The sequence below is a fragment of the Oncorhynchus gorbuscha genome, linkage group LG14 (assembly GCF_021184085.1).
Source record: "Oncorhynchus gorbuscha isolate QuinsamMale2020 ecotype Even-year linkage group LG14, OgorEven_v1.0, whole genome shotgun sequence".
NCBI lineage: Eukaryota > Metazoa > Chordata > Actinopteri > Salmoniformes > Salmonidae > Oncorhynchus > Oncorhynchus gorbuscha.
In genome coordinates, this window is record NC_060186.1 from 82,045,248 (window position 1) to 82,062,434 (window position 17,187).

Sequence of the window (17,187 nt, forward strand, 5' to 3'; positions counted from 1 at the left end):
TAATAAAAGAGGGGGAAGTGGGGAGAGGGAATGAGGAGACGGGGAAGAGGGGAGAGGGAATGAGGGGAGGGGAGAGAAGAGAGGAGAGAGGAAGGAGTAATTAAAAACACACCAGTTCCCAGTTGGTCTCCTCTTCCATTACTTAACACAGCCTTCATTGGTCTCATTACAATCCCACCAGCCGGCCCTTCGTATGTCAAGACACCTGGTTTCACAGCGATTCAGAACGGGACTTGAATGAGTCTATATGGACTGTTGGACGCTGCAGGCGACTGCCGACTGCCTGATCTACAAATCACCTTCCACCATGAATAAGTATTCATTATAGAATTATTATTTGTAGATCAGTCAGTCACAATTTACCCATGAGGCATTGCTGTTTTGGTTCTCTCGAACATGGCCTATGACAGGATCGGCGAAAACAACCGCTGGTTTTAATTGGCTGATCTCTCAGTCCATCTCCACCTACCATAACCCTTAAAACCTCCCCCTACATTGTGGAAGCTGATACGTGAGCAGCGCAAGTGATTTAAACTCAAAATACACTTTTTAGAAATAGTTCTGACATATAAAACTTAATATGCCCGAACTCAGAATCCAAATTAGATTTCACAAAAAATAATATGGTCAATGTTGATAGAAAGTTTATTTAGATTTGCGATTTTTTTAATCGAAAATGTTCAAAGTGTAAATACAGCTGTAGTGGACTCCATTTCACGCCTCGATTTTAACCACAAGTCCAACTTCAGTGTTTCCAGTTACCACCTCAGGTTTAACTGTCTGACTGCGTACAGAACCGGAGAGCCACTAACACAAACAGGAACCAGTTACGACCTCAGGTTTAACTGTCTGACTGCGTACAGAACCGGAGAGCCACTAACACAAACAGGAACCACTGACTAGATCGTCATGATTACCAGCAGTTGTACAAAATAAAAAAATGTAAATCAGGAAATCATTGTCCATTGTTTTTGGGGTGAAGCCCCGCCTCCCATGGTCTGAAGCTCCTTCTGTTGGTCTGAAGCTCCTCCCCTCCTCCTGTGTCAGGTTAGATGGCTGTAGGTGGGGGAGGAGGGTGAGTGTTTTTTTCAGGGTGGTTGGGGGGTGGGGGTCAGAGTGTTTGGCAACACGGTGGCGTCATTACGGTGAGATCTCCGGGAGAGGTGAAGTGATGTAATACAGGAAGTGATGTGCTCTGCGACCTCCCGACTCCCCACGCTACTGCCTACGACTCGGAATCCTGAGGAGATATGAGGTAGAAGGGTCAACCAATCACTCAAAACAATCAATTAATCAAACAAGCAACCATCTGATTGTGTTCATAACATTTACAGAAATGTAAATCAACACAATACATTATCAGACCATACTGCATCAACACAATACATTATCAGACCATACTGCATCAACACAATACATTATCAGACCATACTGCATCAACACAATATCAGACCATACTGCATCAACACAATATCAGACCATACTGCATCAATACAATATCAGACCATACTGCATCAATACATTATCAGACCATACTGCATCAATACATTATCAGACCATACTGCATCAATACATTATCAGACCATACTGCATCAATACATTATCAGACCATACTGCATCAATACATTATCAGACCATACTGCATCAATACATTATCAGACCATACTGCATCAATACATTATCAGACCATACTGCATCAATACATTATCAGACCATACTGCATCAATACATTATCAGACCATACTGCATCAATACATTATCAGACCATACTGCATCAATACATTATCAGACCATACTGCATCAATACATTATCAGACCATACTGCATCAATACATTATCAGACCATACTGCATCAATACATTATCAGACCATACTGCATCAATACATTATCAGACCATACTGCATCAATACATTATCAGACCATACTGCATCAATACATTATCAGACCATACTGCATCAATACATTATCAGACCATACTGAATCAATACATTATCAGACCATACTGCATCCAAGCTGAAAGGTTCATAAGGGACCCTGTTAATTCAGGAGTCTCCTGAGAGAGAGAGATCACCATGTTATGTTTGTCAGCAACCTTATTAAAAGTCCTGATCAACAAACAAACCAGGAGGCGTCCCAAATTACAGCCTATTCCCTAACGAGTGCACTACATTAGAACATGGCTCATAGGGCCGTAAAGGGGGCCACGCGGTGCAGGTAAAGAGTAGTGCACTGTATAGGGAATAGAGTGTCATTTGGGACGAAACACTCATTAAAGTCCACTGGTCTATGTTAATCACATCCCAGCCAATTAGTGGAGTTCTCCAAATCAGCCGCCAGACTGGAGACAGACCAGGCATGTGATTGGAGGAAAATCTAATGATCCTGGTTACTGATAAATCTGTGGAAAAGGAGACAATGATATCGTCCCAATTTGCACCCTATTCCCTATATTGTGCACTGCATTGGACCGGAACCTATAGAGCCCAGGTAGTGCACTACATTGGACCAGAGCCTATAGAGCCCAGGTAGTGCACTACATTGGACCAGAGCCTATAGAGCCCAGGTAGTGCACTACATTGGACCAGAGCCTATAGAGCCCAGGTAGTGCACTACATTGGACCAGAGCCTATAGAGCCCAGGTAGTGCACTACATTGGACCAGAGCCTATAGAGCCCAGGTAGAGCACTACATTGGACCAGAGCCTATAGAGCCCAGGTAGTGTACTACATTGGACCAGAGCCTATAGAGCCCAGGTAGAGCACTACATTGGACCAGAGCCTATAGAGCCCAGGTAGTGCACTACATTGGACCAGAGCCCAGGTAGAGCACTGCATTGGACCAGAGCCTATAGAGCCCAGGTAGTGCACTACATTGGACCAGAGCCTATAGAGCCCAGGTAGTGCACTACATTGGACCAGAGCCTATAGAGCCCAGGTAGAGCACTACATTGGACCAGAGCCTATAGAGCCCAGGTAGAGCACTACATTGGACCAGAGCCCAGGTAGAGCACTGCATTGGACCAGAGCCTATAGAGCCCAGGTAGGCACTACATTGGACCAGAGCCTATAGAGCCCAGGTAGTGCACTACATTGGACCAGAGCCTATAGAGCCCAGGTAGAGCACTACATTGGACCAGAGCCTATAGAGCCCAGGTAGAGCACTACATTGGACCAGAGCCTATAGAGCCCAGGTAGTGCACTGCATTGGACCAGAGCCTATAGAGCCCAGGTAGTGCACTGCATTGGACCAGAGCCTATAGAGCCCAGGTAGAGCACTACAGAAGGAATAAGGTGCCATTTGGGACATGTGGTCAGACCATGTGATGTCTGCTGGACGAGTGACTCAGACTGTGTTCCTTCTCAGGGTCATTTATCAAGACCGGAACATCCTGTTTATTCTCAGGAATCAGACACGAGTCGTCTAACATATTCAGCCACTCTAGGAGAACAATGGAAGTGTGCCCCTCCAGCCCTGTAGCTGCAGAGGGCCCCCTCCCCCCAGCCCTGTAGCTGCCGAGGGCCCCTCCCGCCGCCCTGTAGCTGCCGAGGGCCCCTCCCGCCGCCCTGTAGCTGCCGAGGGCCCCTCCCGCCGCCCTGTAGCTGCCGAGGGCCCCTCCCGCCGCCCTGTAGCTGCCGAGGGCCCCTCCCGCCGCCCTGTAGCTGCCGAGGGCCCCTCCCGCCGCCCTGTAGCTGCCGAGGGCCCCTCCCGCCGCCCTGTAGCTGCCGAGGGCTCCCCCACCACCGTAGCTGTACAACTAGTGGAGCCTTACAGTCTTCAGACCTTTCCCTTGCAAACAGTGTGTGTGTGTGTGTGTGTGTGTGTGTGTGTGTGTGTGTGTGTGTGTGTGTGTGTGTGTGTCATACCTTTACTGAGGGGGATGAGCTGAGGCCTAGGAATGTAAACACAGTGTTGTTCTCCTTGGACTGGAAGAAGTCCTCATAGTCCTGATGGAATGAACACACACACGTCCGTTTTCATTTTGCCATGAAAAATAAATATTGCGATACTTTTACCCCTTACCCTAACCCCAAAAATAGCATTTCTCCTTGTGGAAAAATGAGATATTTTCTTGGTTTTACTATCCTTGTGAGGTCTTCTATTCACCACAAGGATCACACACACACGATGTGCGGATTGAGTCATAATTCGCCGTTATATCTGCGCGTCGGACGGGGTTTTAGCGTCAATAAATATTGTGTGGCTGAAGGGCGTATTGAATAAAAGACAAGCAATAAATTATCCATAAATTAATCATTCTTGTGCAATTTATATCTATAGGCTACATTGAGGTTCTCTTTCATTATTTGAGGCTCTGGTATTAGTGTATAAAGCCTAAGCTTTAGGGCTTAACTGTACATACGCCGAATACGCTACACAGCCAATCGACAAATAATGCTTTTGGGAACAGGCAAAAACCCGTTTACGTCAATCCACGGAGGCAAAAAGGACACTATTGAAGTTCAATTCAATAAGACAAAAGCTCTCGAAAATGTAGAGTTGAAAATAAAAGGGAGTGAGGGCCAGAAAAGTTGTGTTTGGAAAATATTTGACTGAAGTTTTAAAATAGGATGATAGCAGTGCTGACTACGTTAGACAGTCACAAGACAGGAATTCAAAGGAGGTCCGTGGCAGGTCAAGGGAACTGTAGCCTACTGTTCAGGTTAACTGGAAACTGACATCTGGACACTGACTGTAGGTCTGTAACCTCTCAAATATCATTAACTCCTGCAGAATTAAGATTTTCTTGCAGTTAAATGATACACAACATTTGGACTTTGGGGAGTGATTGATTTATTTCTACGTCTTGAGAGAATGAATGCAATGCTTAATTAGGTACCATCTGTAGAGGTGTGACGTCTTTATGATAAAAGCGTCCTAGAAACTGCTACTATTTCAACCACGTAAAATATCAAAGCCGAACTGAAAATATCATTAACATGTTGGGTCGTTTCCATTTCCTTTACAACCGGTCAAAATAATATCGTGATTTTTTTTGTCGCGTTGTTGTATTTTCTCTCCCCGGTCCCTAAAACGTCTTCCGCTCAGCAAAAGACAGAAAACGTGACGAATGTCAACCGAGATTGAAGCGTTCGTTCATTCTATCGCTGTATGACATAATATATGATATAATATAATAATAATAATAATATATGCCATTGCCGATGTTTTGATATTGTCGGAGAGGGGACCTATGAATATATAATATATGCCATTTAGCAGACGCTTTTATCCAAAGCGACTTACAGTCATGTGTGCATACATTCTACGTATGGGTGGTGCCGGGGATCGAACCCACTACCCCGGCGTTACAAGCGCCATGCTCTACCAACTGAGCTACAGAAGGACCATTCATTCTGGTTAACAAGGGTCGATGTAGTCTTCTAATGCAACATATAACGACAGAAGAGAAGCTGCATGCATCTAATTATAGACAAGTTGACTAACAAAATGTTGGAAATTACAACCAGAAACCTTTGTAAAATCAGGTAACAAGACATTCCTGCAGCCCCTGTCAATTTCTGTTGTTGTTGTTGTCGTCTTTGACTGAAGCCTATTGCGCATTTTCTATATTTGCGGGCCTCCGGTTTTCACATATAGTCAGGCGGTTGCGGTTATTAGCAATTGCGTGCGGGTGATGAAATCGCTGTTGTTGATCTCCGTTTGAAACAGTGTGTCTTACTTCGGGTCCGACACGTAAAAATATATATATATATATACACATTACAGACAATACTTTACAATTGACATACATTTAATTAACATTTCTGTTCACTTGCGCTATGTATGATGGGAGTTCCATGCGCATGTCTCTGTATAATACTGTAGGGTTCCACACACACACACACACACACACACACACACACACACACACACACACACACACACACACACACACACACACACACACACACACACACACACACACACACACACACACACACACACACACACACACACACACACACACACACACACACACACACACACACACACACACACTAAAGGGAAAAGGGTGCAATTTGGGATGCCACCCATGATAATCTGCCCCATGGAGCAACGGGATTATGCCGCAGGGGTTACCCAGCAATATGCCGACTCAGCACAGGGCGCAGGACGGCTGACGTTAGCTTCGCTAGCTAGCTCGCTCATTCATCACAGGGCACAGGACGGCTGACGTTAGCTTCGCTAGCTAGCTCGCTCATTCATCACTAGGCACAGGACGGCTGACGTTAGCTTCGCTAGCTAGCTCGCTCATTCATCACAGGGCACAGGACGGCTGACGTTAGCATCGCTAGCTAGCTCGCTCATTCATCACAGGGCACAGGACGGCTGACGTTAGCTTCGCTAGCTAGCTCGCTCATTCATCACTAGGCACAGGACACAGGACTGCTGATCTGTGGGGGAAGCGGGTTGCCCTTGTCTGGGTGTTTCTCCTGGGTTAGGGTTAATGAGGATCACTACGGTATCTATCTCTTACCCCACAGTAGCAGTCTCCATTGAAGATCTGTGGGGGAAGCGGGTTCCCCTTGTCTGGGTGTTTCTCCGGGGGGATGTGTTGGTACATCCACAGCCTTCTCTCCTCCACATTGGTGATGTCCACTTCCTGGAAGGAGATCCGGTTGGCCTCCAGGAACCCCACCACAGCTTGCTGACGCTTCTTCACCTGTAGTGGGGGGGGGAGACTTCCAATCATCAGGATACAGGATTCTGGAAGGAAGCCACACGATATACAAGAGAACCATACTGAAGAAGGTCTGTCACCTGCCTCCCCCGTGTCACCTGTCCCCCCCCCCACTGCTGCCTGCTGAAAGAGCAAAACAGTAGAGAGAGAGAGAGAGAGAGAGAAAGAGAGAGAGAGAGAGAGAGACAGAGAGAGACAGACGTGCTGAGACTCCCTTATGGACAGACTAAACAAACACAAAGTGTATTGTATTGATCATGTGTCCATCTCTGACAGTAATGTAATTGTAATTAAGGACCATGTTCTCCATTTAGTACATTACTGTTGACTAAAGCCTGATTGGTCAATAACATCTTCTTCAGAACGTTGTTGCTGTGGCTTTACTCAAATTAGCCTCAATCAAATTGTACTCGTTTGCTAGATTACAATCTGTTTAGTTTGTAGCTTGTTGGTAGAACACACGGGGTCAAATCCAATGTGTTTATAAAGCCCTTCGTACATCAGCTGATATCTCAAAGTGCTGTACAGAAACCCAGCCTAAAACCCCAAACAGCAAGCAATGCAGGTGTAGAAGCACGGTGGCTAGGAAAAACTCCCTAGAAAAAGGCCACACACTATGGGTCCAAGCCAGGCCAGCTACTATGGGCTGGTCAGCGGAGCTTGATTCTGTCCCTACAGAAGTAATGAAAGGATAGTCTATGACAGTTTAAAGTCGTGTGTGACTGTGACGAGTAGGAACAACATCCCAGTGAGAACACAAGCTCCCACCCTCTCTCTGTAGGTTATTGAAACACACCCTCTCTCTGTAGGTTATTGAAACACACCCTCTCTCTGTAGGTTATTGAAACACACCCTCTCTCTGTAGGTTATTGAAACACACCCTCTCTCTGTAGGTTATTGAAACACACCCTTCTCTGTAGGTTATTGAAACACACCCTCTCTCTGTAGGTTATTGAAACACACCCTCTCTCTGTAGGTTATTGAAACACACCCTCTCTCTGTAGGTTATTGAAACACACCCTCTCTCTGTAGGTTATTGAAACACACCCTCTCTCTGTAGGTTATTGAAACACACCCTCTCTCTGTAGGTTATTGAAACACACCCTCTCTCTGTAGGTTATTGAAACACACCCTCTCTCTGTAGGTTATTGAAACACACCCTCTCTCTGTAGGTTATTGAAACACACCCTCTCTCTGCTGACGGTTCCGGTGTCTCAGTCTGCCGAGGGCTCCAGCTGGACCCAGTCACCGAGAGCAAGAGAGAACAAACATTTTATGGAACACGAAGAAGCCTTCACTATCTCATCCTGGAATATCCAAGGCCTGAGGTCATCTGCCTTTGGCCTAAAGAGCAGGAACCAAGACTTCAAAGAAATCGGAAATACAGACATTGTCATCCTACAAGACACAGAGCTGGTAGTCCCATCCACCACACTACCAGGTGGTGGTATAGAGGAGATGGACCCACTGGTTTTAGGAACAGAGAGCTGGTAGTCCCATCCATCACACTCCAGGTGGGTGGTATCCAAGGAGATGGTCATGGTTGCCTCTAGGTTACAGAGCTGGAGTCCCATCCACCACACTACCAGGTGGGTGGTATCGGAAATACAGACCCACTGGTTGTCCTCTAGGTTACACAGAGCTGGTAGTCCCATCCACCACACTACCAGGTGGTGGTATAGAGGAGATGGACCCACTGGTTGCCCTCTAGGTTACAGAGAGCTGGTAGTCCCATCCACCAAACTACCAGGTGTGAAGCAGGGTAGGGACTTAGGCGGTATGCTAATTTGGTATGGAGCAGACCTAGCCCACTATTAAATTAATCAAAACAGGAACGTTTTACATTTGACTAGAAATTTAAAAGGAAATTATCTTAAAAATAGAGAAATGTCCTCCTGAATTTTTTGAACCCACTGGATTGAATGAGTTACAAGACAAAATAAAAACCCTCCAACCCAAAAAGGCCCGTGGGGTTGATGGTATCATATTCAATGAATTGATAAAATATACAGACTACAAATTCCAATTGGCTAAACTAAAACTCTTTAACATCATCCTCAGCTCTGGCATCTTCCCCAATATGGAACAGAGGACTGATCACCCCAATCCACAAAAGTGGAGACAAATTTGACCTTAACTACCGTGGGGATATGCATCAACAGCAACCGTGGGAAAATCCTCTGCCTTAATCAGTAACAGCAGTCTAGTTCATTTCCTCAATGTACTGAGTAAATGTCAAATTGGCTTTTTTTTTTAAATACCCAAATTACCATACGACAGACCACATATTTCACCCCGAAACAAACCAAAACAAAGTATTCTCATGCTTTGTTAAGTTCCAAAAATCTTTTGACTCCATTTGGCACGAGGGTCTGCTATACAAACTGATGGAAAGTGGTGTTGGGGGTAAAACATACAACATAAAATCCATGTACACAAACAACAAGTGTGCGGTTAAAATTGGCAAAAAACATACATTCCTTTCCACAGGGCCGTGCGGTGAGACAGGGATGCAGCTTAAGCCCCACCCTCTTCAACATATATATCAGTGAATTGGCGCGGGCACTAGAACAGTCTGCAGCACCCGGCCTCACCCTACTAGAATCGGAAGTCAAATGTCTACTGATGATCTGGTGTGTCTGTCCCCAACCAATGAGGGCCTACACCAGCACCTAGATCTACTGCACAGATTCTGACAGACCTGGGCCCTGACAGACCTGGGCCCTGACAGACCTGGGCCCTGACAGACCTGGGCCCTGACAGACCTGGGCCCTGACAGACCTGGGCCCTGACAGACCTGGGCCCTGACAGACCTGGGCCCTGACAGTAAATCTCACTTAGACAGAAATGGTCCAGTTACCAGGACAACGAATACAAATTCCATCTAGACACCATTGTCCTAGAGCACAAAAAAAAACTATACATACCTTGGCCTAAACATCAGCACCACAGGTAACTTCCACAAAGTTGTGAATGAGCTGAGAGACAAGGCAAGAAGGGCCTTCTATACCATCAAAAGAAACATACCATACGACATGGCAATTAGGATTTGGCCAAAAATCAATTATAGAACCCATTGCCCTTTATGGTTTTGAGGTCTGGGGTCCACTCACCAACCAATAATTCACAAAATGGGACAAACACCAAATTGAGACTCTGCATGCAGAAATCTCCAAAAATATCCTCCGTGTACAACTTAGAACACCAAATAATGCATGCAGAGCAGAATTAGGCCGATACCCACTAATTATCAAAATCCAGAAAAGAGCTGTTAAATTCTACAACCACCTAAAAGGAAGTGATTCACAAACCTTCCATTACAAAGCCATCACCTACAGAGAGATGAACCTGGAGAAGAGTCCCCTAAGCAAGCTGGTCCTGGGGCTCAGGAAACAAACATAAACACACCCCACAGAGCCCAGGACAGCAACACAATTAGACCAAACCAAAGCATGATAATTCTTTCCAATGTGTAAAATAATTAACAAAAAAAAACAGCAAATTAGAATGTTATTTGGCCCTAAACAGAGAGTACACAGTGGCAGAATACCTGACCACTGTGACTGACCCTAAACAGAGAGTACACAGTGGCAGAATACCTGACCACTGTGACTGCCCTAAACAGAGAGTACACAGTGGCAGAATACCTGACCACTGTGACTGACCCTAAACAGAGAGTGGCAGAATACCTGACCACTGTGACTGGCCCTAAACAGAGAGTACACAGTGACAGAATACCTGACCAATGTGACTGACCCAAACTTAAGGAAAGCTTTGACTATGTACAGATTCAGTGAGCATAGCCTTGCTATTGAGAAAGGCCGCCATAGATCCACAAAGAATTCAAAAACAAATCCAATTTTGATAAACTCCCATATCTACTAGGTGAAATACCACAGTGTTGCATCACAGCAGCAAGATTTGTGACCTGTTGCCACGAGAAAAGGGCAACCAGTGAAGAACAAACACCATTGTAAATACAACCCGTATTTATGCTTATTTATTTTCCGTTTTGTACTTTAACTATTTTCACATCGTTACAACACTGTATTTGAAAATGTCTTTATTTTGGAACTTCTGTGAGTCTAATGTAAAATGTTTATTATCTATCTCACTTGCTTTGGCAATGTTAACAATTTTTCCCATGCCATTAAAGCCCTTTGAATCCAAATTTAATTGAGAGGGGAGGAGAGAGGGGGGTGTGGTCTCAGAGCCTTGTAGCCAATGGGACACCGGACAATCGCATCCTCCGTCTGTGGATTATGATTTACGCTCAACTCTCAAAACTCTCTCCTCATAGCAGGCATGAACCATTGTCTAGTTTCTTACAATCTCATCTCTGCTGGAGGCCTATTGTGTATAGATACCATGGCAGTGTGTGTGTGTAAGCCTGTGCGTGTGTGTGTGTGTGTTTAGGGATGGTGAGGGCACAATGAAACCATTGTTTTGACACAAAGACAAATGAGCCCAGGGAAATGTAAAGGAGATTCATGTAGAGTAGTATTGAACAATCATTGACAGGCAGACAGACACAGACAGGCAGACAGACAGACAGGCAGACCACGGTGACGTAGTGTATTACTGTATGTGTAGTAGTACTGTGCTGTAGTTCAGAGGTTAAGACAGAGGACTAATCCTTTTCTCATCACACCACGTCACCACACAACCAATGTGTTTGTGAAAGAGAGAGAGAATATATGAGTACGTGAGAGAGAGAGCATATATGAGTACGGTAACAGTAACAGTGCCTCTAAAACACTACTGTTTACAGTAAACTACTGCCTCTAAAACAACATTACTAAAGTCTCTACATATGTTGTGTGGAATCACAACGAGGTGTCATCTTCCCAACTCAGAGAGATGAGGGTTGTTTCATCCTTCCATCTAAAAGGATGAAGTGTGGTTGTCACCTCGTCCGTTCCGGGCGGATGATTGCCACTCCACTAATCTGATCTAATCTGCTCATTTCAGGGTTTGACATCACTTCTTATAATCATTCACTCTGTTCAGCTATCCCTCCTACTTGCTTTCTCCATTTCTCTCTGTATCTTTCCCCTTCTGCTATTCTCTCTCAACCACTCTCCTTTCTCTTGCCCTCTCAACCCCTCTCCTTCCTCTTGCTTCCCTCTCTCCTTCCTCACTTCCCTCTCTCTTGCCCTCTCCTTCCTCTCTTGCCCTCTCAACCCCTCTCCTTCCTCTTGCTTCCCTCTCTCCTTCCTCACTTCCCTCTCTCTTGCCCTCTCCTTCCTCTCTCTTGCCCTCTCTTGCCCTCTCCTTCCTCTCTCTTGCCCTCTCCTTCCTCTCTCTTGCCCTCTCCTTCCTCTCTCTTGCCCTCTCCTTCCTCTCTCTTGCCCTCTCCTTCCTCTCTCTTGCCCTCTCCTTCCCCTCTCCCTGTCACTGTACTGAAACAGATGAGGGCTGCATGTCACTCTCCATTCTTCCTCGTCAAACGGTCATTTTATAATTATATTTAATGGCATCCAAAGTGAATTAAAACTCAAAACAGAGATGACACCAAGGGTATTCAAGCGTGTGTGTGTCTCACCGGGTTAAAAATAACTTTTGTAAACACCACAGCAGCAATTCTGTTTTGTTTTCCCATTCCAGAGATACGCTAAAACTAAAATGCATTAATAATTTATCCCGTTACCGAAGACTAGAGGCATTTCTTAAGAGAGGCTTTAATAAATGTTATCCTCTAAAGGGCCTGCCTCTCTCTTCTCATGTGAAACGCGAAGAGCGACATGTTCTTTCAGAAATGGGAGGTTAGAGGTTAGAGAGATGGGACAGTCAGTCTGAACTGCATGTCCAACAGGGGGAAATTAATGTTGGAGGAGGGAAGCAGAATTTCCATGACCTTTAAGGAGAATAAATCAATACATTATTCTTCTAATTAGTATCATTTAGATCAATCAATATCCTCAGGGTACACTAGAGTACACAACCAGAGTACACACACAACCAGAGTACACACACAACCAGAGTACACACACAACCAAAGTACACACACAACCAAAGTACACAACCCTGTGGTTAAATGACTGATCATGGGGAGATAAAATACTTTACTTATATTAAAAGACTTTCAAGGTTTGACATTCAGCGGCGCATGTGAAGATTGAAAACAACCACTGAAACAAGTCTGAACCTCTCAGACCAGGGCGGCATTAGCTTTCTTACATGGCACATATTGCACTTTTACTTTCTTCTCCAACACTGTGTTTTTGCATGATTTAAACCAAATTGAACAGGTTTCATTATTTATTTGAGACTAAATAGATTTTATTTAGGCATTATATTAAGTTAAAAAAATAAATTTAAAAAAAGTGTTAATTCAGTATTGTTGTAATTATCACATGTACATATTCACACACACGCCGATTAATCGGTATTGGCTTTTATCGGTCCTCCAATAAATCGGTTTCGGCGTGGAAAAATCACAATCATAATTGGTCGACCTTAAGTTTGAACAGCATATACCAAGGGGGCAGGGCCATCTGCAGTACATTACAAGACTACATCTCAAATGGCACCCTATACCCTACATAGTGCACTACTTTTGTCCAGGGCCCATAGGGAGAATTGGTGTCATTTGGGACACAGCTCAGTTGGAGGAGGACATCCTGGTTCAGAGAAAAGGGAGCACTGTTAGAAGAGGCAAACATGGACTTTGGTCAGATAAACAGACACCTAGAGTGGGAGAGTTGTACAGGCTGCTTCCCAAATGGCACCCTATTCCCTATGAAGTGCACTACTTTTGTCCAGGGCCCATAGGGAGAATTGGTGTCATTTGGGACACAGCTCAGTTGGAGGAGGACATCCTGGTTCAGAGAAAAGGGAGCACTGTTAGAAGAGGCAAACATGGACTTTGGTCAGATAAACAGACACCTAGAGTGGGAGAGTTGTACAGGCTGCTTCCCAAATGGCACCCTATTCCCTATGAAGTGCACTACTTTTGACCAGGGCCCTATGGCACCCTATATAGTACTACACTACTTTTGACCAGAGCCGTAATGGGAGCCATGTAGGCCCTAGTCAACCTTTCGGTTACTAGTCCAGCAATATATATATATATATTTTTTTTTCACCTTTATTTAACCAGGTAGGCAAGTTGAGAACAAGTTCTCATTTACAATTGTGACCTGGCCAAGATAAAGCAAAGCAGTTCGACAGATACAACGACACAGAGTTACACATGGAGTAAAACAAACATACAGTCAATAATACAGTATAAACAAGTCTATATACAATGTGAGCAAATGAGGTGAGAAGGGAGGTAAAGGCAAAAAAAGGCCATGGTGGCAAAGTAAATACAATATAGCAAGTAAAACACTGGAATGGTAGTTTTGCAATGGAAGAATGTGCAAAGTAGACATAAAATAATGGGGTGCAAAGGAGCAAAATAAATAAATAAATTAAATACAGTTGGGAAAGAGGTAGTTGTTTGGGCTAAATTATAGGTGGGCTATGTACAGGTGCAGTAATCTGTAAGATGCTCTGACAGTTGGTGCTTAAAGCTAGTGAGGGAGATAAGTGTTTCCAGTTTCAGAGATTTTTGTAGTTCGTTCCAGTCATTGGCAGCAGAGAACTGGAAGGAGAGGCGGCCAAAGAAAGAATTGGTTTTGGGGGTGACTAGAGAGATATACCTGCTGGAGCGTGTGCTACAGGTGGGAGATGCTAGGGTGACCAGCGAGCTGAGATAAGGGGGGACTTTACCTAGCAGGGTCTTGTAGATGACATGGAGCCAGTGGGTTTGGCGACGAGTATGAAGCGAGGGCCAGCCAACGAGAGCGTACAGGTCGCAATGGTGGGTAGTATATGGGGCTTTGGTGACAAAACGGATTGCACTGTGATAACCTACTCAACAAATTGGATGCAGTCTATTGGAGGCTATTTTGTAAATGACGTCGCCAAAGTCGAGGATTGGTAGGGTGGTCAGTTTTACAAGGGTATGTTTGGCAGCATGAGTGAAGGATGCTTTGTTGCGAAATAGGAAGCCAATTCTAGATTTAACATTGGATTGGAGATGTTTAATATGGGTCTGGAAGGAGAGTTTACAGTCTAACCAGACACCTAAGTATTTGTAGTTGTCCACGTATTCTAAGTCAGAGCCGTCCAGAGTAGTGATGTTGGACAGGCGGGTAGGTGCAGGTAGCGATCGGTTGAAGAGCATGCATTTAGTTTTACTTGTATTTAAGAGCAATTGGAGGCCACTGAAGGAGAGTTGTATGGCATTGAAGCTTGCCTGGAGGGTTGTTAACACAGTGTCCAAAGAAGGGCCGGAAGTATACAGAATGGTGTCGTCTGCGTAGAGGTGGATCAGAGACTCACCAGCAGCAAGAGCGACCTCATTGATGTATACAGAGAAGAGTCGGTCCAAGAATTGAACCCTGTGGCACCCCCATAGAGACTGCCAGAGGTCCGGACAGCAGACCCTCCGATTTGACACACTGAACTCTATCAGAGAAGTAGTTGGTGAAACAGGCGAGGCAATCATTTGAGAAACCAAGGCTGTCGAGTCTGCCGATGAGGATGTGGTGATTGACAGAGTCGAAAGCCTTGGCTAGATCAATGAATACGGCTGCACAGTAATGTTTCTAATGACGTAAAAGATGTCCAACATGCAGGTTGAACTTCTGAGACCTGCATCTAGTGTAGAGTCTTAACCCCCCCCACCCCTAAAACATGGAGGTTAAGGTGTAGAGGGCTAATGGGTTGGATTCCAGAATAAAAACCCAGAATGAACTTAAACACAGACACAAAAAAAATATATAATAAATAATCACACGTCTATGTCTATAGCCATGTTTTAAAAATCAAAGTAGTATAGACACGTTTGGACTGAAGGCAACAGCAGGCTGCGTTCCAGATTCTTGCTTCTCACTAGCATATAGGAGATCAGTCAGAGAACTTACATAAGGCACCCCCCCCCCTCCTACCCCGACGTCAACAACAATACCAAAAGGCATGATGAACACATTCCTTCCTCACGGCATTGTCTGCATCTGTACAATTAATGCAACTCACACAGAAGAATATACATCCAAACAGATTTGATTACGGACAGGCTACACACTATCAGCGCACGAACTCACTCACCGCCACAGATCCCGAGGAGGAGGCGATGTATACCTTGATCACCATATTATTGGTGCTGTGCGTCGCACAGGCGAACGACACTAGACTAGAACTCGAGCGGTTTATATTCCGTTTCACTTGAGGCGTTTATCCCAGTAGTAGGATCCTAATGTAAGTGCCTTTCCTCGCAGTTCAAGCCGTGTTTAGATTAATGCCAGTGTTGGTAGGTAGGCTGCGCGCCTCCGGGTATTTATAGGCTACAGTCAGTGCCACGATAACGTCGTACGCGCCGCGTCTGCCGTGGACCGCGCTCCCCCATCCGGCCCCCCGCGGTCCTGACAGCACTGATCTTTTGGACTGAACTGAACCACGCTGAGCCTGCTTGACACTGTGCATTATGTGAAATGTAGTTTTGTTTGTATACACTGAAAGGTTACTACAGCCATGAGATTTTTAATGACTTTTTTTTTGGGGGGGGGGATACAAATCTGGACAAATGCACAGAACAGCACGCCAGACCGATGCATCAATTTAATGAATCACAATGACAATCATGAAAAACACATTCCTAATATAGATCAACCCTTTATTCAGAATAGATTAATAATACAAACCTAGAAACAACCATTAGGTTAGGTCCCTTTTTATTCATTTTGATAGATTCTTGAATAAATCTGGATATCTTGAACTCATGCAAACAAGTGGTCACAGCGCCACTCTCCGGCGTAATGACGTAACTACAGTATGCGGAAGTACGGGGGGTTGCCATGGCACCATAGCTAGCGACTCAGTCGATCAGCATGGAGACGTGAAGCCAAGGTAATATGAATCGGGTGGGTTGATGTACCTTTCCTAAATGCTAACTAGATAGATAGATAGATAGATAGATAGATAGATAGATAGATAGATAGATAGATAGATAGATAGATAGATAGATAGATAGATAGATACTGTTCATTTTTGTTGTTTTTCACCTTATATATTCACTTTGTATGTTGTCTACCTCACTTGCTTTGGTAATGTTAACACATGTTTCCCATGTCAATAAAGCCCTTGAATTGATAGATAGATAGATAGATAGATAGATAGATAGATAGATAGATAGATAGATAGCAAACAACAACAGACTAGACATTAAAACGCAGCACTAAATAACAATAGCTGGGCTATATACAAGGGGGTACCGGGTGTCGAGGTTAATTCCATATTGTCCATTTCACTTTGGCCAGTCCTGTTTTTAGGATATGTTGTTTGTTATTTGATTGAGTGGCATTTAGGTTAGGCTATTTGATCGGAGAAACCTGCATGATGTAAAAAGTGTCATAAAATGCCCATATGCCACTGGTTGAGAGAGAATTGTCATTGTTTTTGTGCAGAATTATGTAAGGTTTTATATGTGTTGTTGTTGGAGGTGCGTCGGTTTAGC

General features: G+C 44.6%; 1 protein-coding gene across 1 annotated transcript; it reads right to left on the bottom strand.

Moving 5' to 3' along the window:
- Positions 1–627: 627 nt before the first annotated feature.
- sh3bgrl2 (SH3 domain binding glutamate-rich protein like 2) lies at positions 628–16,104 on the bottom strand. Its single transcript, XM_046299118.1, has 5 exons — positions 15,783–16,104; positions 6,480–6,665; positions 3,865–3,945; positions 835–1,240; positions 628–765 (listed from the first exon to the last, which is right to left on the bottom strand). The coding sequence occupies exons 1-4, from the start codon at positions 15,825–15,827 to the stop codon at positions 1,226–1,228; spliced, it is 327 nt and encodes a 108-aa protein (XP_046155074.1). The 5' UTR covers positions 15,828–16,104; the 3' UTR covers positions 628–765; positions 835–1,225.
- Positions 16,105–17,187: the final 1,083 nt, after the last annotated feature.

Bases quoted from the DNA above. Each gene is read 5' to 3' on its own strand.
- sh3bgrl2 (XM_046299118.1), bottom strand. From the start codon at position 15,827: ATGGTGATCAAGGTATACATCGCCTCCTCCTCGGGATCTGTGGCG. The intron at 6,666-15,782 runs GTGAGTGAGTTC...CCCCCACTACAG, and splicing joins CCTCCTCGGGATCTGTGGCG to GTGAAGAAGCGTCAGCAAGC. The intron at 3,946-6,479 runs GTAAGAGATAGA...TCATTCCATCAG, and splicing joins ATGGAGACTGCTACTGTGGG to GACTATGAGGACTTCTTCCA.